This window comes from Trachypithecus francoisi, unplaced genomic scaffold, assembly GCF_009764315.1.
Source record: "Trachypithecus francoisi isolate TF-2019V2 unplaced genomic scaffold, Tfra_2.0 Lachesis_group17, whole genome shotgun sequence".
In the NCBI taxonomy this organism is placed as follows: Eukaryota; Metazoa; Chordata; class Mammalia; order Primates; family Cercopithecidae; genus Trachypithecus; species Trachypithecus francoisi.
Window position 1 is genome coordinate 107,133,403 of NW_022681462.1, and position 22,629 is coordinate 107,156,031.

The 22,629-nt window shown below is 52.2% G+C and overlaps 1 protein-coding gene across 1 annotated transcript in view; it reads right to left on the reverse strand.

Annotated features, from left to right (window-relative positions):
- Positions 1 to 22,629, reverse strand: part of TPO (thyroid peroxidase) — a 100,677-nt gene that overhangs the window by 9,036 nt on the left and 69,012 nt on the right. Inside the window, exons 10-14 of the mRNA XM_033176693.1 lie at positions 19,564 to 19,801; positions 17,563 to 17,771; positions 17,009 to 17,179; positions 13,868 to 13,999; positions 5,304 to 5,403 (exon numbers count right to left, since the gene is read on the reverse strand). Of these exons, the coding sequence (XP_033032584.1) occupies positions 5,304 to 5,403; positions 13,868 to 13,999; positions 17,009 to 17,179; positions 17,563 to 17,771; positions 19,564 to 19,801 (850 nt within the window). The remainder of the gene's footprint in view (positions 1 to 5,303; positions 5,404 to 13,867; positions 14,000 to 17,008; positions 17,180 to 17,562; positions 17,772 to 19,563; positions 19,802 to 22,629) is intronic.

Genomic DNA, 22,629 nt, shown 5'->3' on the forward strand with positions numbered 1-22,629 from the left:
GTGGGGTAGAGAGACTGCGAGGCACGGTGGCAGGGCTGGTGTGGGGTAGAGAGATGTGAGGGCACGGTGGCAGGGCTGGTGTGGGGTAGAGAGATGTGAGGGCACGGTGGCAGGCTGGTGTGGGGTAGAGAGACTGCGAGGGCACGGTGGCAGGGCTGGTGTGGGGTAGAGAGACTGCGAGGGCACGGTGGCAGGGCTGGTGTGGGGTAGAGAGACTGCGAGGGCACGGTGGCAGGGCTGGTGTGGGGTATACAGCCTGGGGTCAGGAGAGGGAGGAAGGCACATTTTCCACCAACACTTGCTCAGAAGTGGGTGAAGAAAGTGGGGCCACAGAGGGAGGGGCTGGGAGCTGCCCAGAGGAAGCAGATGAGCCTGGCGGCCAGGCCCGGGTTCTGGGCTGGAAACTGGATAATGCACATTCAGCTGAAGCCACAGGGGGCTGAGAGGTAGGAGGCTGTCATTGCTGGGGCTGATACATGACCAGCCTGGGAGCGGTCCCCCTGCTCGTTTCCAGGGCCAACATGCGTCTCTAAGGAGCACAGGTCCTTCCCCAGGTCCTCTGGGCCCCAAGTGCCTCATAGATGCCTTATCGACTCTGAGGGATTCCACTACAACAGGTTCGGATCCTCCGTGCCGTGTAGCCCAGGCGGCCACTCTACGTCTGTCCCCCAGCAAAGGGCCAGTTCCCTCGGACTTCCCTAATGAAGTCCTGAAGACAACTCCTGTCATCAACATGCAGTTTAGATGACCAGAAACCTCAGACTCCATCTCAAGAGACCCAGGCCACCTCTGTTCCAAGGGTCTGGGGAAAGGGAGAACTGGGGGAGGAGGGTCCCTGGGGAGAAGGGTCCTGGGGGAAGAGGGCACCAGGTCACCCACGGCTTACAGGGATCCTGCTGCCCACTGCCCCATGGCTGCCTTTCAGCCTAGTCCCAGCTGACCTCCATCCAGCATGCCTGTGAATCTAATGATAAAGAGAGGAAAGACGGCAGGAACTCCCAGCGCCACGCCTAGAGAAAGAGCACCCTGTCAGCTCACAGTGTGGGCAGGTGCGAGAGGGCACAAAGGGTTAGACAGCCTGGAGAGAGGACAAACCTGGCTGTATGCTAGGGAAGGACCTCACGGCTTTCCCATGGATTTGCTGGAAATTAATGCAAATGATTCAACCTTTTTTGAATTTATAATGCACACTGTAAGTAGGGATATCAGTACAAGATACAACTGAAAACAGCAAAAAGATATAGGGCACAGTTTACCAGAGACAAAGAAAACCTGAAAAACTGTATTTCAGAAGTCTATTTCATGGTTAGCTGAGGGTTTTAATTATTAGTAATTAAAGTTTTTAAGGTTTAAAGACCAAATGATTCAGATCACAGAACTAAGTGATGGTGGAAAAGTAGAGTTGGTGAAAATAAGAGCAAATGGAGAAGGACTGGAACTACACATCTAACATTTTCCCTGGACAGTAAGAATCAACAGACAGATAAAGTCTTCATGAAATTTAAGTTTAAAATGCTGAGCTAAGAAAGCTGGGCCTGAAGAAATTGTACCACAGAGGAAAATGCCTCTACGGCGAAAGGTCTAATTGGCAAAACTGATGGAGACCAAAGAACTGATCTGGTGAATGAATTTTTAGTGTAAAAGTTTGCACAGAAAGAATTCAACTTGGTGAAAACAATTTCAACGCAATAAAACGTGTATAATACCTTGGAGGTATTTTAAATGCAGTGTCAAGAAAGTTGATGAAGGAGTTGGTTTGCTGGAGTTAACTCTGAATCACAGATTTGCAGTGAAAATATATTAGCAATTTGTCACGTTGTTAATAATCACACCAAAACGTACAGTGTTAGACCCCAGACAGCTGGGTGGGTAGAAAATGAGGAGGAGAAGAGAGAAGCAAACACCTTTGTCTCACTAGGGAGATACCCTACGAGTGAGCACCCTCTGTGGGCCACGCTGCGCTGCGTTCTCTCCCCTCCCATGTCTCTCTCCGCTGTCTCCGTCTCTCTTTCTCCCTTTCCCTCTCTGTTCTCCTCCCTACTCCTCACCGCACAATAATGCCCTAAGTTGGAAATAAGATCATGTTTTTAAAGCTGAAGGATGAGACACAGAGGGAGGCGAGGCTGGGATTGCATTGAGCCCGTTTGCTGGGAGCAGCGTGGGGGTCTCAGGGTAGGTGGCGGGAAGACATTTCCTGAATAAGTGACTTGACCTTCTGAGCTCATCGAATCACGGGTCTGGGGGTGCTGTGGTTTTTTGTCCAGGATGTTTCTCCCCTGGAGCCCCAGGGTCTTCCCTGTTATGGTCTCTGACTCTGTAACTGCCCCTGTTCTCTGTGCTTAAGCGTGTGTTGGGGTGTTAACATCCACTTTTTCATATCTTTCAGCTAAGTGGCACTTTGCAAACTAAATTGGGGCTTGGTAGCATATTTTGAGAACTCCAGAGTCTAAAATCAACTACAGCCAAATATTTATCTCCCAAGTTTCCTTGGAAAGGTATTCATTTAATCTATGGCTGTTAATCTGAAGGAAAATTGCAATTTTTCTTATGAGTGTGGACTACAGACACTAATATTTATCATAATGATAATGTGATAGATGTCTATAGGGATGTTTGCAAATACAAAATTGTTTATGAACAGGAAATTATAGTCACATCAGTTTTTGTTACAATTACACATTTAATAGTTATAATTATAGAACCAGCTAATTTGAAGTTATTTGCTTACAGCCTATCCAATTTTTATTGCTTAGTCTATTTCATGGTTAGCTGAGGGTTTTAATTATTAGTAATTAAAGTTTTTAAGGTTTAAAGACCAAATGATTCATAAAACATAGGGATATTTCCTACCACCACCCCATCTGAAACTGGAGACACCATTTAAACGTTAAAGTAGTCTCTTCTCAAAACAGGTCAATACAGTGTCTTGTAGAGAGTAGGTGATGATTCAGTCTTCACTGCTAATGATTCTTTGAAACAATAGCCTCTGCATGTGAGATACAACCTTCCTGCGAGGAGAAGCTGAGCAGCTGTGGCACAGCCTCCAGCACCAGACAGGTCTTGGGTTCAAGGACCTGCTCTGGGCTTATCAGCTTTGAGCCAGTAACAGGCTCTCGCTCCACTTCCTCATGCTACACTGAAAATGGACACAATCATAGCACTTTGTTAGTTTTCTGGGGCTGCAGTCACAGAGGACCACAGACCCGGCTGCTTAAACAGCAGAAGTTTATGACCTAGAGTTCTGGAGGCAGGAGTCCACATCAAGGTGCCTGCAGGTGGCTCCCCTGGCCTCCCTCCCAGTTCCTGTCACTGCTGGTGATCTTCCCAGGCCTCAGCTTAGAGAAAGCCCACCCTGATCTCTGCCTTCCCGTCGAGATGGCCTTTGCCTGCTGGGCATGACTCTGTGCAAACTCTTCTTTCTAGAGGAACACCAGCCATATTGAATGAGGGTCCCCTGTACTCCAGGGCAATCTCATTTTAACTAATTACACTTGCAGAGACCTTAGTTCCAAATAAGGTTACATTCTGAGGTCCTAAAGGTCAGGGTATAAACACGTTTTGGGCAATGCACAGTTCAAGCCATGGCAAACACCTGGGTCAGATGACTGGTCAGAAAATCAGAGGAGACAGTGGCTAAGGATGACTCAGCATTGCATCCAAAACACGGCTTAGCTGTTACTATCACCTCCCTGCTGGAAGGAATTTCTCACAGTTGTCTGAATTATGGTGTATGTCAGTTTTGACAGAAGCTATGAAGCTACTCAGAAAAACATCACTGAAATGCCGTATGCCAGACGGATCAGAAGCTCTTGTGTCAAACGTGGGCATCTGGGTCAACCACAGTAGTTGCCAGAGGCCTTGCAGAATAACCGAAATGGGGAACTGGCTTTACTACCACATCTCAGCAGCGGAGAAACAGGATGCAGAGCAGATGGCAGGCACAGGGGCTTCCCTTACAAGTACCACAAAAACAACAGAAAAGAGGCCATTGCTGTGGATTGTTGACAAGGCCCTTTGGAAACAACAGCGATCTGGGTAACTTCTGGTTGCTAAGCTTTCAAGTTTTTAAAAACCAGTTCCTGTAGGAGGTGCAAAAACTGTAAGAAAAAGGTTTCCTGTTCAAGGCGCAGACGTTCCTCAGTGTACCGAGAAGTTGCTAGAAAAATGAAGGTTTGCTAGAATGTTGAGTTTCTATTATTGGGAAGATGAGAAACACCCTGGAAGATGGCCTTAGGGTGGGAAAGTTGTGGATAATCCATAGACGTGGCGTCAGATGATGTTTGGGGGCTTGGATAATCCATACACGTGTGGTATGGGTGGTGCCAGGAGGCTTGGATAATCCATGCGTGTGGTATGGGGTGGTGCTGGGGGCTTGGCCAGTGAGGAGCTCTGAAGGCCGGGGTGGAGGGTGAAGGCGAAGGCGAAGGAGACTGCAGGGGTCATCCTGGCGGAGGGCAGGGCTGGCTATAGCAAGAGCGTGCACAGGTCATGTTGGGCTGAGCCTGGCACTCAGGGAGAGCAGAGGCCAAGTGACTGTGGCCTCTATTTGCAGGTATTCTGGGCATGGCCCTGGGGGCCCAGCCTGGGGCTGCAATGACTTTTGATGGTGTTTGCTGTTATTTTTAACACTTTCTATATAAAATGAACAATTGTGCATTAAAAATGAAGGGATGCTCAAGAAGTTTGGTTCTCAAGAGCAGCAAGGTGAGTGGCAGCAGCTAGGAGCAGAGTGGCTCCTCAGGGCTAGGCACGTGGACCAGCTGCCCCACCCGAGGCGGACTGGAGGGGCCCTTTCTGCAGACAGAACTCTCACAGGGCAGGAACTTTCAGTTTCTCTCAGGTTCGGGTCTGAGTCTTTCAACAGCAGCGCCATTTTTAACAGGAAAGTTCAACTTTCAATTTCTGCCCTCAAGGGAGGAAATAAAACTGAAGAATAAAACTTTTCATTCATGGATGACCTTTTTTCTCTGAGAAACCTTTCTAAGAATCTTTACGGCTAACAAGAGACTACTTCAATGCAATCACTTACTGTTAGGAAAGTATCCCGTGTTGCTGAATCTTTGTCCGCAGATACCTGACACCGCCTAAGGCGTACGAATGATCACTCCACTTTCATTATTTAAAGCACAAAGAATGATCCGGAGAGTCTAAGACGTTATACAAAATAGCTCTGAGATCAATGCCTTTGAGATACCAGTAATCTATGCTAGCTTTAGGAAAATACAGCAGCTTCACTGCAACCATGTCCAGAGGAAAGGAGATTGTGTCGTGTCTAAGTAACAGCCAAAAAATGAAGGACTTACCACCTGCAAATCACCGTTGAGGTGAGACCTGCCAAGCCTCCAATCAGCAGAGCAGCCAGCGAGATGGAGACCCAAGTCGCCCGAGGGAGCCTCCCGGAGTCTGGGGCACAGAAAGAGGCCTGGTTAGAAGAACATTCCAGGGCCTGGGCAAGCCAGGTTGTCCTGCCTGAGTCTGGGCCACACCCTGTCCTGGGCCAGCTGCCTTCACCCCACAGCATGATGTACAGAGGGAGGGAGGGGGGAGGGTCATTTATCTGCCCAAAAAAGCCATAGACCGTTAAGTCCAGACCCGAATGTGACGTGGGGAGAGCCAGCAGGGGACACAGGGCAGAGAAGCTGGCTCTCTCTCTATGGCAGCCTCACTGTGAGCTTGGCATGGACACTGTCCTGCAGGACAGAAAGCACACCTTGCTGTCCAAACCAGGGAGGACTCTCAGTGCCCTCTGAGTGGACCGCAGGACCCAGGGAGCCCTGTGGGGCCTTTGACCGGGGCAGGAAAGTGGGACAAAGTGGTCTGTAAGGGATGTGGTGTAACACCATGAGGTTTTGCCCTTGGTTGCATTTTGTTTTTCCCAGAAGCCTCCTGGAGGTGAAACTGTGGTCGAGGGAAGGTGGTGTGCACCTTGCAGAGCTGGAGCCCTGGGGGGACAGGGGCACGGGATGGCAGCAGATTTTGGAGCTCATCCTGGGTTTCATCAGCCCATTCCAGAAATAAACTGAACAGGGTCAGCGTGAATTGGACAGAAAAGTGCAGAAGGCCCTGAAGACAGGACAGAGGAGAGAGGCAGCCCGGGAGCCGGCCCCAGAGCATCTGGTGAGGGGCCTGAGGACGTGCCTCCCACCTGGACCTGTGTCTTCGTCTGAAAAAGCCGGGGACTGAGTAAGGGCTCCTGGGCTCCGGCCCTTGGCTTCTATGCTCTCCGCAAGGAGATGCCAGCCTGGGGCCAGTGCGGCTTTGAACTCAGAGCTCCTTTGACCACAGTTTTATTACTGACTTTTCTGTTGAGGTGCCCATTCGAGGTGGCCGAGGAGAAATCCAAGATGAAATGAAAACTAACTTTTAAATAAGAATTTAAATACTACCAATCAGTGTTTTTTTTAAAACAAACATTGGTCGCCCTGGATGAATATCATCACATGTGGCTGAAGAAAGGCTCTGGGGCTAAGGGAGCGCATTCAGGCACCAGACGAAGGCAGTGGCTGGGGGAATTGGGTGCTTGGTTTGGTTCTAGTTCTCACACTGGATTTTTTCAAGTCGGTGATGACTGCATCTGTGGGTGGCGGCAGTTCCCTGTGCCACTTAGCGCCTGGGCATGATCTGCAGGTGTGTCTCATTTCCAGCCCAGACACAGGTAGTGTCCATGGCTGTCTTCCTAGCATGGGTCTTGGACACTCAGCAAGTATTTGGTAGATACAAGAATGAATGAATAAATCCTAAATGCACATCCTGACTGTTTCTCCAAAACGGTCCTGTCCTTTTAGACTTTGCACTTCATGACTTTTCCTCCTGGGCTCCTCTAACCATCCTCCCACCTCCAGGATCTCCTTGCTGCCACCTCTCACAGACGCAGGAGAGTCTGCAGGGCAACCTGAGCACACTGGCCTCTTGCTAAAAGTCTGTGGAGAGCAGAGCTACTTGCTGGCCGTGGGATGCCGCTCCTCCCACATCCGGAAAGAGGCTGGGTTCATGTTTCCATCCGCTGCTACTCGCTCTCACCCTCTTGGCTGCCACAGGTGGGGGCTCCGCCTGTGCTGCCGGGGCTGGCTGTGCGGGGAAGGCTGAGCTGATCGAGGCCTGGGTGGGGATTCCAGTAAGCACAGGCCAGGTCAGGGCAGTCAGGACAGCGCAGCCATGGAAATTCATTCTGGAATGGATGTTTGCCATTTCTGGGAGGGGGACTCACCCCTCCTGCTGGATTTGGTTCTGAGGGACTTGGGCTAGAGGTTTTCAAGGGCCACCTGTGGAACCTCAAAAACTGGCAAAGCCAAGTATCTGAAGGAGGACCACGTGCTGGGCCATGGCGAGCATCTGATTGAAGCCCACCTCACACCAGCCAACGGCAGACGCACAGCAGGGACGTAAGCAGCTCCGTGTCCACCCGAAAGTGTGAAATGAGCCCAGGCAGAGGAAAGGCCACATGCCGCACCACAGAAACTTTTCCTTATTCTTTGCTCCAAACTTTTCTTTCTTGGCATTTTCAATTTCAAGAACCAGTAACTGCGCCTGGAGCCAGATTTAAGGCTGTGTGTTGCTGGGGGATTCCCGGCTGAGACAGGCCCTGAAGCCCCTGTATGTCCTATGGGGGCATCGCAAAGGTCACACTGCTGCCAGAGTGGCTTTCTGACCTCTTCAGTGCCACTCCAGGGAGCCCTGGAGTTCTCTGCTGTGGGCGTGGATGTGGGTGCCCCCTCTTGTGGGGCTGGGCGAGGGGGGATTCCCAGAGGCTGGGTGAAGGCCTTCTAGCGCCTTTGGAAAGAAAGGGTATCGGGTTTTGGCAGGCCCTGGGCAGACAGAGGGCATCGGGATTTTGGAGCATTCAGGTGAGAATAATGACTGGGATGGTTAATTTCATGTGTCCGCTTGACTGGAGCACAGGGTCCAGATTAGACATTATTCCTGCTGTGTTTTTGAGATAGGTTCTGGAAGGGATCGGCACTGGAATCTGTGGTCTGAGAAAAGCAGACGGCTCTCCCCAACACGGGTGGGCCCTGTCCCATCCTTTCAGGGACCCAGTAGAGCAGGAAGTGGAGGAAAAAGGACTTCACTTCTCTTTTCCTGACTCTCTGCTTGAGCTGCGACATCTCATAGCAGCTTCGTCTGCCCTCAGACTGGAACTACCCCGCCAGCAACGCTGGGGCTCCGGTTTGCAGACAGCAGATCCTGGGACTCCTCAGCCTCTCTAATTCCATGACCAATTCTGCAGAATAGAGATGCTTTCACGTATCCATACACAGAGCTAGATGCACATCTAAAACTATGTCTGTGTATGGGTGTCTACTGCTGTATTTACATCTATACCCAAATCTATATTGTGTCTATGTCCAAACTTATATAGGGATAGCTACACCTGAATCTATTCTATACCTATGTATAAATTTATATTTTTATATCTGCATCTGTACCTAAGTCTAAAACTATATCTATATCCATAATCAATATCTATATCCAACTCTAAATTGGTATAACTATATCCATGTCTACATTTTTGTTATCTATATGTATGTCTGATCTATGTAAATCTATGCATGTATATCTCAATCAATATCCATATATATTTAAACCAATATCTATATCTAAATCTATACAACTACATCTACAAACTGTGTCTCTATGGATGTCTCTGTCTAATCTAGAACTATTTCTGTACACACATCTGCATCTCTGATTGCTCCCGTTCCTCTGGAGAGGCCATCTAATATGACAACCAGCACATGGGCTGGCCGGGGCTGGAGCTCTCGTGGGCCGGGGGAGTGTGAGCTCCTCTCACAGCCATGTCTCATCTTCCCAGGCCTTGGCGTCCTTGTCTGTAAGTCACCATGAAGACAGAAGCAGCAGCCATAGCACCTGTGTATTCATCTCTCAGACATGGGCTCTGGTGCCCACCTTCCCTGGAACCTCTGGCCTCCAGCCAGGTCTCGTATGAGGGGCTGTAAACATGGCTTAGCTGTTGCTCCTGGTTCACTCTGAGCCCTCAGCACCTGAGTGCATGTCCACCCAGCCGGGGCCTCTGCTTCTCTCCTGGTGTCCACCCTTCCTCATGGAAGCAGGCTTGGGATTCAAGCTGTCATTCTGAAAGCTGAGGGACAGCCACGTCCATCAACCTTTTGGGGTGTTCTGTCCAGAAGTGACAGAGCTGGTGCATCCAGGGATGGTGCTGGGTCCTGCTGGCCTGCGCTGTCTGTACGGAGAAGGCGCTGATGGCTGCTTGCGTGGGAGCAGGGCCCTTTCAACAGGGACGTATGTGGCCTCCGTGGAACAACAGTTAGGCTTGTGCATCAGGGATGCAGAAAGGTCATGCCCAGCATCCTAATTTTCCGCGGACGATTTTGCAGGGGCAGCAGTGTCATTATAAGGGTGCTGGTGGTGGGGGAAGCTTGCATCCCCAGCTGTTCACCTCCCAGCTCCTGAGATGCTCTGGGGGCACTTTCCCTCCCTCAGTCTCTTCCTTAGAAAGAGAAGGTCACTGTCCACCATCGCTCCCCATCGGGCTCCCCTGGCGGCCTGGCTCGGTGCCTCCAGAGGGCCTGGGTCCTGCCAGGGAGGCACAGGGCAGCTGTTGGAGAGGAGACTCCTGGAGGCAGCCAGCTGCTTGAGGGGCTGCAGGGCTCAGCAGGAAGACGAGTGTCCTGCGGTGGACCCTGACTTCACGTTTGGCAGCCAGGAGCCCAGCAGGGGCAGAGCGGGGCAGGGACAGCACCATGCAATCATCACATCCACCACACAGAACCAGAAGGCAGCGCAGAGCTCAGAGCTGCCCTGAGCACGGGCACTGCATGGGCGCTGGTCCGGGCTGGGCTCAGGGGTTCTCTCGGACGCCCTTGACGGGGGCAGGACCTGGAGAGGCAGATGGATGGCGTCCAGGCAGGGGGATTCCTTAGCAAAGAGGTAGCACTGGGAGGGAACGTCTCAATTCCAGAGACACATTTGGCTTCAGAGTTTGTAGAAAAGAGTCCTTAAGATGTAGGAAACAGATAAATGTATGTTGTAATTGTTCTCAGGAAAAAAACTAAAAGGAGACATTTGAAGCAAAATCTTGGAAATTAGCTTATGCTTCTGTGTATGAACTTCTTCTAAGGTTTTATTCCGAAGCTTAAAAGATGGCACCATGGGCCAAGTGCTGTCGTGGGCTGAACTGGATCTCCCAGATCCTCATGCTGAAGCCTCCATCCCCCTGGCCTCAGAATGTGGCTGATTTGGGGATGGAGCATTTGAGGGGGTAATTGCAGTGGCATGGGGATGTCACTATGGGCCGTGGCCCAAGGCAGCCAGGTGGCGAAGCTGCCACATTCACAGAGAGGAGCTCAGCTGCTTTCCGCATTATTATTATAAACCCACGAAAGCCGATTCAGAACCCTGCTCAGGTGAAGCTGGTGGGACATATCCTTATGTCATATCATATCCTTATGATATGAGGCCTCAGACACACAGAGGGACTGCCCTGAGAGGACATGGGGAGAAGTGGTATCTGCAGCCAAGGGGCAAGTCCTCAGGGGGAGCCAGCTCTGCTCTCACCTTGATCTTGGATTTCAGCCTCCAGGACTTGCTGAGAGATAAATCTCTTGTTCAAGTGCCCAGTCTGCAGGGCTTTGCTACGGCACCCCCAGTCTGCAGGGCTTTGCTGCGGCACCCCCAGTCTGCAGGGCTTTGCTGAGGCACCCCCAGTCTGCAGGGCTTTGCTGCGGCACCCCCAGTCTGCAGGACTTTGCTGCGGCACCCCCAGGAAATCAATACAGTTCCTTTAACTGCAACATTAGGAACAAAACACAACAAAAGCAGAGCTCCCTCCATAATTACATTGACACCTAAATCTATGTGTGTTTGTACATCTAAACTTACATAGGGATACCTATACCTAAATCTAAATCTATTCTTTTATACCTATAGGTGAATTTATATCTATATCTATGTGTCTGCATCTGTACCTATATCTACAATTGTCTATATCCATAATCAATATCCATATGCACACCTGTATCTAAATCTAAGTCTGTAAGTCACTGTGGAGACAGGAGAAGCCCTGAGCACCTGCATATTAATCTCTCAGACCTGGGCCCTGGTGCACAAAATGGTCTTAGGCTCATGTGCTGCTGGCCCTGGTCATGGTGCAGGTGTTCGAAGGGGGCCCAGGAGGAAGAGAGGTGGTGTGCAAGTTCTCTTAGGCACAAATTCATCTCTGGGTGCTCTCCCAGGGCTGTTCCTGACCTCCACTGGGCCTCTTTTCTCCATCCTTCTGTGGGTGAGTCCAGAAGAAAACACTGGGAGGGACAGAGGGTGGTGGCTTCAGCTGGAGGACAGTAGTAGGTGTTTTCTGGGGCCCCACGGAGCCATCTGACAGGGTGAGATATTACCAAGAATACAGCAAGTGCTTCTGGGCTGCAGTGCAGCAAAACTGCAATCCTGATGTAAATGTCCCACCAGCTTCACCTGAGCAGGGTTCTGAATCGGCTTGCGTGGGTTTATAATAATAATGCGGAAAGCAGCTGAGCTCTCTGTGAACGTGGCAGCTTCGCCACCTGGCTACCTTTGCAATTCACATCTGAACTGTTGATTTAAACATTTTATTTAAAAACCTGAATGCAAGAGCTGCTGTTTCTAGTTTTCCGTGACTGAGAGTGGTCTGGTTTGAAATGAAGAGAAGATATGATTTCATATGGAGAAAAAACATGAATAAAACCAGAGGCTGATAAAACAATGAGTATGAGGGGGAAATGCTGTGCAGAGAGAGGACGCCTGAAACAGGGTGGGGTGCACCTGACACAGGAGGGTGGTGTGTGCCTGCCACAGGAGGGGGTGCGCCTGAAACAGGAGGGGGTGTATGCCTGCCACAGGACAGTGGGGTGTGCCTGCCACAGAAGGGGTTGTGCCTGACACAGGATGGTGGGGTGTGCCTGACACAGGAGGGGGTGTGCCTGACACAGGAGGGTGGGGTGTGCCTGACACAGGAGGGGGGTGTGCCTGACACAGGAGGGGGTGCGCCTGACACAGGAGGGTGGGGTTGTGCCTGACACAGGAGGGGGGTGTGCCTGACACAGGAGGGGGGTGTGCCTGACACAGGAGGGTGGGGGTGCCTGACACAGGAGGGGGTGCGCCTGACACAGGAGGGTGGGGTGTGCTGACACAGGAGGGGGTGCGCCTGACACAGGAGGGTGGGGTTGTGCCTGACACAGGAGGGGGTGTGCCTGACACAGGAGGGTGGGGTTGTGCCTGACACAGGAGGGGGTTGTGCCTGACACAGGAGGGGGGTGTGCCTGACATAGGAGGGTGTGTGCCTGACACAGGAGGGGGGTGTGCCTGACACAGGAGGGGGTGTGTCTGACACAGGATGGTGGGGTGTGCCTGACACAGGAGGGGGGTGTGCCTGACACAGGAGGGTGGGGTTGTGCCTGACACAGGAGGGGGGTGTGCCTGACACAGGAGGGGGGTGTGCCTGACACAGGAGGGGGGTGTGCCTGACATAGGAGGGTGGTGTGCCTGACACAGGAGGGGGGGTGTCTGCCACAGGATGGTGGGGTGTGCCTGACACAGGAGGGGGGTGTGCCTGACACAGGAGGGGGGTGTGCCTGACACAGGAGGGGGTATGTCTGCCACAGGATGGTGGGGTGTGCCTGATACAGGACGGTGGGGTGCGCCTGACACAGGAGGGGGGTGTGCCTGACACAGGAAGGGAGGACACGCCTGTCAGGCAGATGTGGCTTCAGAGCACCAGAAAGAGCATCCCCGGCCGCTGAAGGCCCCGCGCAGCTGCGTTCTGGCCATCTTTTTTCAGACTCACTCGCTTCTTGACTGGCCTTGACCTTGGCCCTTGTATCCTTTGCCTGAGGAGCTGAGTTTCAGCAAGAATCCTATTATTCCAGCTTATCAGAATCCCCTTAATGAAGTTGAGTCATGAAGCGTTTTGCACTGACCCCTCTCCATCCTGACTGGACGTCCCAGCTGCCTTTGCTGCATTTGGGCCTTGCACTTGGTTCTTTCTGGAGACCTCACTCCCCTATGACAGTAGCTCAAAGGAATTCTGTCTGTAACTCGAGTCTGGTGAATAATTATTTTTCTATAAGAGTTGGAAGTCAACTATTAACACAAATTCCCGGCCAGCTACGGAGCGGCTGTGTGAGCAGGAGAGTCTCGCCCTCTTATTACTAGTGTCCTTTTGTATAAAATGAAGATTAAAGATAATGCTTACTCAAGAGCCACAATTTTCAGGGGAGTAAATTCGTCAAAAGTTTGGACATATCTGGCACCTGACTTGGAGGCAGCGGTGAGGAAGACGCTGACCCTGATCTGAGGGCAGAGCTAGGGGACTGGGCAAGGCCATCCGAGGTGGATGTTGAGCACCCAGGCCCCATGCAGGGCAGGGACATCCAGAGGTGGGGGTGGGCGACAGGCAGGCAGCTGTGCTGCTGGCCCTGGTCAGGGTGCAGTCGGGTGCGTTTGGAGTGGGTCCAGGAGGAGGAGAGGTGATGGATCGGTCTGTATTGAACGCTGCCTCTTTGATAAGTTTTGTGTCTTGGGGGTGATCTAGGTTGGGTATGCAACTGTGGACCTTGTCTGGAAATGCGTTCTGGCTGCCGCCCCCAGCCTCAGCATGCACAAAGGGTCTCTGCACAGACAGCAGACATGAAATGCATCCTCTGCCCCCAGTACAGCGCAGATGCCCGTCGGGCACAGCGCAGATGCCCCTCAGGCACAGCGCGGACGCCCCTCGGGCACCTGGGCTTGGTGTCTTATTCATCTCTGCCCTTCCCAATCAAGATGGTGATTGACAGTTGCCTAACTTGAACACACTTTTCTTCGTTTTACAAAAACTCACAAATAGATGGACAGAGAGGGAGGGGAGCAGACTCACCTACGCAGGTTCTCCCATCATCTCCTAACTCGTAGGGGTCCGCGCAGAGGCACTGGAAGCCGCCTTTGGAGTTTCTGCACCTCGCAGAAGCGTGGCAGGGTGAGTGGGTACCGTCCGCACACTCGTTCACATCTGCCAGACACACAAGGCCACACACCTGAGAGGAAGCAGCCGCACCCCCTTCTCTCCTGTGTGACCCCCGTTCTGGGAGGTGCTTCTGTCTGGGGAGGTCAGCCCTTTGCCTGCCACCCCACCCAGTCTAGGGGAAACCAGGCACCACCTCTGCTGTTGTGTGGCCACCCCCTGCTCCCTGCACATCTGAAAAGGTGATGAGGAGAAGACGGATGCACGCTGGCCGTGGGCTCTGAGCCTGCAGGGAGTCCACACACTGGGGCTTACTCAGGCCCAAGTCACAGGAGCCTTCCTGGAGGAAATTAGGGTCTGCCTGGGGTAGGGGAATGTGGAATTTGGCCAAGTGCAGGACACAGGGGCAGGAAGGAGCCAGGGTGAGGGTGGGGCAGGGTCTGCTTCGCCCAAGCAGAGACTCCCAGCTGGCCCAGATGCTCCAGGTCCTCTGAGAGCAAGGACTGGGGCCACCTGCCACCGCCAGTGAGGATGGTGCATCCCCTCCTGCTCTCCCTGCACGCGAATCCTACATCTAGTCCCTCATCCCCTAGGCTTCTGTTTCCAGATCACCTGCTGTACATTTTGTTCAAATAATGTTCCTTTTCTGGCCAATTTTAGAAAACAAGCAGGAGCGTGTCACAGGTCTGCTCCACACGCCCCGTGTGTGTTCTCTGAATGGCACAGGTGCTGTCAGTGCTGGGGACACATGCTTTTCCAGGAGCTGCTCTGTCTGGAGGGAACAGAGCTGGCCTGGGGCAGTCTCTGCCGAGGGCCAGGCTGCGGACAGCAACCTGCCTGCACTCCTGGGGTTCTGGTGCTGACGACACCCCCAGACAGAGCGAAGGTACTGGGAGGGGTGGAGGGACTCTCCCCAATCTCACCACTGAGTGGAAGAGCCAGGGTCCACATAGGCCACAGGGACTTGTCCCCTGACTCGGCCACCCCAGGACGATGAGAATGTGCGAACCTGGGCAGCACCCAGGTGACCCAGTGCCGGAGACCTGCGAGGCCTTGAGGTCAGCTGGGGTAGTCTGCTGCCCTCCTGCTCCCAGGTGAGGGGCTGCATTGGGTGGGACTGCCCACTCCTAACTCAGGGCTCTGGGGTCAGGGGGAGTCTTGGTCCCAGCTGGTTTTCTCAGTTACAGAATGGGTATCATTATGTCTGTTTTGAAAAACGGGTATGAAATCAAAGATGGTGCTTATGACAACTAGCAGGGTGTTGGGGATATCTCAGGCTTTCTAAAGAGTACAGTCTTTAATAATGACATTATTGATAATGACAACCATTCTGTAAGAGTATAAGAAGCCGGGTGCGGTGGCTCACGCCTCTAATCCCAACACTTTGGGAGGCTGAGGTGGGGGGGTCACCTGAGGTCAGGAGTTTGAGACCAGCATAAAATCCCATCTCTACTAAAAATACAAAAATTAGCCAGGTATGGTGGTGGGTGCCTGTAATCCCAGCTACTCAGGAGGCCGAGGCAGGAGAATCACTTGAGCCCAGGAAGCAGAGGTTGCAGTGAGCAGAGATTGCACCATTGCACTCCCGCCTGGGCGACAGAGTGAGACTCTGTCTCAAAAAAATAAAAAGTATAAGACAAGGGTAAAGAAATTTCAAGGGATTGGAACTATTGACTATTGGCCACTGTTAACTGGCTGTATCTTGCAGCAGCTATTGAAGTGTTTTATGTATAGGTAACCATGTCAAGGCTGTTAAACATAGAAGGTCTTTCTTGGCTAAAGCTGCCCCTGGAACCAGCCCCTCCTGCATCCCGCTATGCAGAGCTGTGAAGCACCGGAGCTGTGTGAAGGCATCTGCAGCCGCCCCGGGGTAGGGGAGTGTCTCGAACTGGCCTCAAAAGATTCTTTCACCTGGGTCTTCCAAAGCACTGGCTCCAAGACTCTTTCATCTTCTGAAAACTCTGAGAAAAGTGAAAACTGGGGATTTTGCTTTTATTTTTACTTGCAAACCAGCCAGATTCTTGCACGAGACCCTCTTTTTCTTCTGCGGTCTAGGTTAGTGCAGCTCACAGCAGCAGCTCACAGGAGGCTCTGTGTCTGATGTCAGTTTTCCTCCCCTAAAACGCAGTCCCTGAAGGCAGCTTGGCCTTCTAAAGATTGCTAAAGATTGCTAGTGAGTGTCGTCTGAGCAACCCTCCTCCGAGAACAGCAGCCATTCCTGCTCCTGCCTGCCCTGACCACTGGCCCATGAGACCAGAGCCAGCAGGTCAGGTTTTGTTGCAGGGCATTTCTGAAGTAGCTGGCGGACACAAGCTGCTCCAACAGGACGCCCCAGCCTCAGGAGTTGCACCCAGAGAGCTCTTTCTGTCTCAGAACAGTCAGCGGGGGACTCTCATTCTGCTGCTCCCCACAGAGGGACCCCAGTACATGGCTCTTTCCCGGGAGGCTCTGTTGTCCAGCAAACATGCTCCCAGGTGCCTTGGGCTGACACCCACTCAAGCCAGGTGTACGGGAGGAGCAGGTGGAGGTGGCCCACAGCTGTGTTGCCTTTGCCTCCCCACCCTGCTCTCAAGTCACCGCTAGGAGCCCGCACCTGTCTACACCTAAACATGCAGGAGGCTGGGAGTGAAACCAGCGACTGGAGAAGAACCAGGCCTGGGCTTCGGAATCAGCCACCTGTGGGAGGCGGAGGCGGGACTAACTCTACGGGTTTCTGGAGTGGAGGCGTTTGCTGCCGTGTTTCCTGTGAGAAAGTGGCCCTGCGAGTTCACCACAGCTTTGCCTGGAACTCGTGAACTCCTCTCTCTCTTCCCTCACAGGTGACCCCATTGGTCACGATTCCACGTGCCTATTCTGAGGCCTCACTACCTAGAAAGAGGCCAGCTGGGAACAGGCCAGCCAAGGGGAGAGCCCGTGCTTTCTATCCCCAAATTGCTCCTGGGAAGTTAACAGTTTCAGAAGCATCTTGTGGCGAATAAATGTTCAATGACATTGCATTGTTAATTTATATCGGAAACATGCAGATGTTTTGTCATTGTTACTGCAGAAAGGACTGACCTTTGCAGAGGGGAGGCTGGAAATCCCATCCTTCCTGGGTGCAAGTGAGTTGCTCGTGGCCTTGGAGCTCATACCCGTGCCGGCAGGAATACACCAGCACGCGCCTCCCAGACTCCTCACAGTGCACAAAGTCCCCATTCTCCACGCTCTCTGGGAAGCCACACTTGTCGTCTATGAAATGTGGACAGGTTGACATGTAGTCAAACTACGAGAAAAGAAAACCACATACCAACGTCCCTGTCACGGGCACACTTGTGCCCTGGAGGGGCTGGTGCCGAGGCTGGGGAGCCCTGCTGTGGTCACTCACTGAGCACCCACACAGCACACACGGTCACCTCCCAGGTTGGGCCCTGCTGGCTCCCATTTTCTAGGCCACCATCTCCTTTCTCACTAAAGAAGGGTCCTGCCCGCCCCGGGAGCTGCCCTGAGGGTGTAAGGCAGGGCGCTGACTGTTTTCTAAACAGTGAAAAGTTAACTCAGCTCCTTGGGAAGACAAGGTTTGTTTGATGAGATGCACGTGCTGTAAGGTGGTGTGAGAAGAGACCAAACGTCACCTTGAGGAAAGGTCTCCCTCCAGGCCTCCAGGTTCATGCCGGGGATGCTGTCACAAGACTCAAAGTCTTCGGGGAATGTTCCGACTTGGAAGGCGTCCACGGGCACCCTGGTGAGGCCGGTGTTGTCACAGATGACCCGAGACAGGGAGTGCTTCTCCAGCTCACGCCTCTGTGCGTCCGTGAAGACGTGGCTGTTCTCCCACCAAAACCTCCAGGGAAGGAGACAGAGCGTAAGTTCACGGTGCATGCAGAACCCCCAGGGCAGGCACTCAGGACCAGCCACCCGCTGCTGTGTGCTGCTGGCCTCCTCTGCGGCGTCTGCCCAGACCCCCAGCACCCACGGCCGTGCAGGTGCAGGCGCTGAGGACCTGAAGGAGAGGCGGAGGGGCAGCACAGCGTGCACCTGGCTCTCTGAACGAGCGGCGTCAGATGGAAGAGGGGCTCAGAGCCACTTCGCTTGTTGACTATGAGAATCTATTTTGCTGCATTGCTGTTATTTGGGGTGCAATGCTGTGTTAAAAACAAGAATAATTACAGCAAATTCAGCTGCTTTACAGGGTGCTGCTCTCTAGTCTGAAGTCAGCGTGCCCTGCACAGTCTCTCTACCTTCAGCTTCTTCCTCTAGGCCATGAGTAATCAAGAAAATTGCAATGTGAAGAAATGAAGTCCCACTTTCCTCTCAAAATACGAAAATCGTTGCCAAAGCCCCAGGAGCTCCTGGTCTGAATGCCATAAAGCATGCGTTTCCCCAGCCACAGAAAGCTCTTCTGCTTCCCATCACGGGAATGAATTCCTCTTAGAACATGAAAAAGCGGCCCCACTATATGGAAGTTCATTGAGCCCATTTTTGCATTGGGGAGATATTTGGTCATAAATACACAGGATGAGACATTGTGGGCACCACCCCAGGCATCTGCCAGCTGCCTCTGATTTCAGATGGAGCTTCAGCCATGGGTGGCATAAAACACACTTGGGAGACACACATACGGGGCAAGTTGGAGAAATCCTCCCCCTTCTGAGCGAGTGGCTTCCCGTGTCCCAGAGAATTCCAAACGCACGTTGACTGAAGACACAGCTATGAGGAGACAAGTTCGTCTGGTGATTTCTCCCCAGGTGTTCGTAGCTCTTTGAAATGCTGCATCTCAGAAATTAGAGACAAAAGTCACACTGGGGAAAGGACAGGAGCCTCGGCGTGTGGCAGGTGCACTCTCTGGGAAGAGCACAGATCCTTTACAACAAAAATCTGACCTTGGCACAGTGACTACCAAAAAGAGAGAGAGAACTGGATAGGTAGGGATGTCTTTAAAAGCTAAAGAAAACATTTCCCATTGTTTTTGTCTGTGTTGTTCCAAAATGCTAACATTGGTATCCTGTGCACCTGCTTCGACGGGGGGCATGGACTTCGAGTCAGACGGGAACAGGATCTGGCTCTGACTCCCTCCAGTACAAACCTCCACATTCCAGGTTGAACTTGAGGAGAGAGCAGACATGTACGAGGCAGGCAAAGCGGGACCTCAGCTTTCTGCTACCGGCAAGCACCTGTGTGTGCAGGCAGGGGCTGGGGGGCCAGGAAGGCCTGTCCAGCCCAGAGGCATCCATGAGCACCAGGCATAGCCTGTGTCTGCGCCTGAGTCACTGTGCACCTCTGTGCTTTCCTGGGCATCGTCAGGGCACGTGGGGGATGGGATGCAGTCTCAGGGCTGTCATAAGTGTGTCACAATTTGTTTTTGTTAGGTGCCTGTTTGCTCATGTGGTTGGATCTAGGAAAAATCAGTGCTAGCTCCCATTCTAAATGCTACGTGCTTTGTGGTTGCTTCATTGTTATAAAAACACAGTTCTAGGTTAAGGAAACTATGGGTGGGAGAAACAATCTGATCAGCTTACATAAGAGTCGAGCGGTGGAGCCAGAATTTGGATGCAGGTCTGGCTGGCTTCAGAACCAATGCAGACCACCTGCCTCTGTGCAGAACAAGAAGGAAGACGTTCCAGACAGGAACCTACCAGTCTCCGTCCCGCAGAGCCTTCATCTGCTTCCCAATGAGACAGGCAAACAGGGGGCCTGTCCGAGCCCTGGGGAGGAAGTTTTCAGCTAAGCCTCCCAGCCAGACGTCGATGTTGTCAGGATGCTTGTACAAGTCCAGGATCTTGTCGGCCACGCTCCTGCTGGCGATGGCTGTGCTCAGGTCAGCGGGGGTCTTCAGGCGAGGCAGGCCACAGAACTCCCTCCACTCATTGTAACCTGCACAGGGGAGAGGCTGCGTGGTTTCTCTCACAGACCTGAACCTTTGTTCAGCCCATCTCGCTCGTGCCATGGTCCCCAAGACGGGAAGCACAGCAGGGCAGAGTCCCGTCCCACCCTGTGACACTACCCGGCCGTTTGCCAGGCTAGGATATTCCAGCTCAGAAGCCAGAGCTCTTTCTGTAGGGTTTGTTCATAAAGGAGCTGGAGACAGCAAGAATGCTGAGTCCATGACATTTAAGTGCATTCCTGTTATCGCCCAGCCTGCACTTAGTTCTTGCCTCTCCAGAGCAACCGAGACAGCTCTGCATCCTCTTCAGAGTTTACCTCCCACAATGACATCAGGAGCATACACAGAAGCCAGCACACACACTCTCTTGCTCTCTCTCTCTCTCTCTCCTCTCTCTCTCTCTCTCTCTCTCCCCCCCCCCCCCCCCCCCACGCACACACACACACACACACAAAGGGACACACACAAATATCTTTTCCTGTCTGGCCAGTCATCTCCATATTGAAGACTGGAGATCTCTTCTTGCTGGGAACCCTGGTGAACCCCTGACCTCTCTTCTCACTCCTCCTCCTGCTCACTGCCTAGGCCTGAGCTGCTCGCTGCCCAGGCCCTCATCCATGGTCTGACTCTGTGGCTGCACCTTTGCCTGACACTGGTGCCCCTCCCTGTGACCCGCTCCTTACATCCACCTTCATCCCTCATCCACTCCTCTTGGTTCCACTGTCGCCTCCTCCAGAAACACTTCCTCCTCAAGGCTGGGCGACCCTCACTCCCGTGGGGTCTGATCAGAGTGCAGTCCAGGGCCTCTGCTGCTGTCTCTGCTCATCCACCTGCCCTGTGTGGTGCTTTAAGCTAAGACTGTCTGGTTCTGTCCTCAGCACCCTGCCCACCGCAGGCTCCCAGCAGAGGTCCCGGACACGTGCACGCACAGCAACATGTGAGCACTGGGCCGCTTCCCCCAGGGGCAGTGAGGCTTTCACGGGACAGAAGGCCAGGCCTTGTGGTGTCTCATGTTTAGACCAAACAGAACTGGGAGAAATAGCCAGGCATCCTTGTTAGTCTGGGAAGGGGATGCCCATGTGACAAAGAGACTCATGGAGCCAAGGGGTGGGAACAACTTGGAAGAAGACAGATTGGAGGAACGGACAAACTGGAGGAGGAAGGCATGAGCGAGATTCAAAATCTGAGCTTTTAGAGGCTGGGTGCGGTGGCTCAGGCCTGCAATCCCACCACTTTTGGAGGCCGAGGCACGTGGACTGCCTGAGGTCAGGAGTTTGAGACCAGCCTGGCCAACATGGTGAAACCCTGTCTGTACTAAAAATACAAAAATTAGTCAGGTGTGGTGGCAGTCATCTGTAATCCCAGCTACTCAAGAGGCTGAGGCAGGAGAACTGCCTGAACCTGGGAGGCAGAGGTTGCACTGAGCCGAGATTGTACCATTGCTCTCCAGCCTGGGCAACAAGAGTGAGACTTTGTCTCAAAACAAACAAACAAACAAAAACAAAAATAAAAATACCCTAAGCTTTTAGAAAACTGCTGTCAGGTGCTATTGAGTCCATTTCTTAGAGTGCTAAGAACCATTTCCCTGGTTAACTGTCAGGAGGAACCAGTGTGTGTCTAACTCTTGTGCTCCTAGAGTCACCCCCCTTGGCTGGCCCCACAGCCCTGGTGCTGCTGCATCTGGCAGGGGATCCCCTGATCCCCCATGAGAAGCTGCTGCAGCCTGACTCCTGCTGTCTGCAGTGGCTCTGCTGCCCTGTGATCTACAGAAACTACTCTTGTTTTCTGTCTCCAGATGGGCCATCCTGGCCCTTTCATCAAAGCCACCAGAAGGTGCTTTGCCTCGTCAAGAGGCACCTGTGTCCCTCCAACTTAGCACCTCCAACAAAATTTCATCTTTATCACACAATCTACTTTAGCCTAGACCATCCCAAACATACCCCACGAATTTCTCAGCTCCAGTAACAGGCAACCTGTAGACACTCGGTTTATATAGAAAACACAGATGCCCATTGCTTGCCACAGGGCTTGGGGGACACAGCCGTTATTTCATTAAATATTTACTAAAAGAATGCATTTATTTTCAGACTAGTCAAAAACAAAAATAATGAGCAAATTAAAGTTCTAAAACGAGGAGAGAAGGTTTCTATACTGACAATTTAGACCATCGTCAAACTGTTTTAATTAGTACAATAAAAACATTTCCACACCTGTGGGAGATTGACATCTTAATTTTAAAAAGAAAAAACAACGAAGTTAGGAGGGCATTTTCCTTTCTTATTGCTCTGAGAGGAAACATATTTGCATCTTTTTCCAACTCTAGAGGGAAAATGTGCAAGGTCTGGGAAGGAGGTAAAGACATGGAGGCTGAGGCTCTTCCCAGCTCCGGAGGCCACAGAGCCTGGAAGAAACAACATCACTTCAGATGTCCCTGCCTGTGGGAGACACCGCAGTAACAGGAATGCAAAAAAGGTGTTTTTGTTTTGTTTTGTTTTTCTAAGATTGAGTCTCGCTCTGTCACCCAGGCTGGAGTGCAGAGGCATGATCTCGGCTCACTGCAACCTCCGCCTCCTGCGTTTCAGGCAATTCTCCTGCCTCAGCCTCTCAAGAAGCTGGGATTACAGGTGTCTGCCACCATGCCCGGCTAATTTTTTGTATTTTTGGTAGAGACAGGGTTTCACCATCTGGCCAGGCTGGTCTTGAACTCCTGAACTTGTGATCTGCCCGCCTCGGCCTCCCAAAGTGCTAGGATTACAGGCATGAGCCACTGTGCCTGGCCGCAAAAAAGTGTTTTGGGGAAGGTTGTACATCTTATATT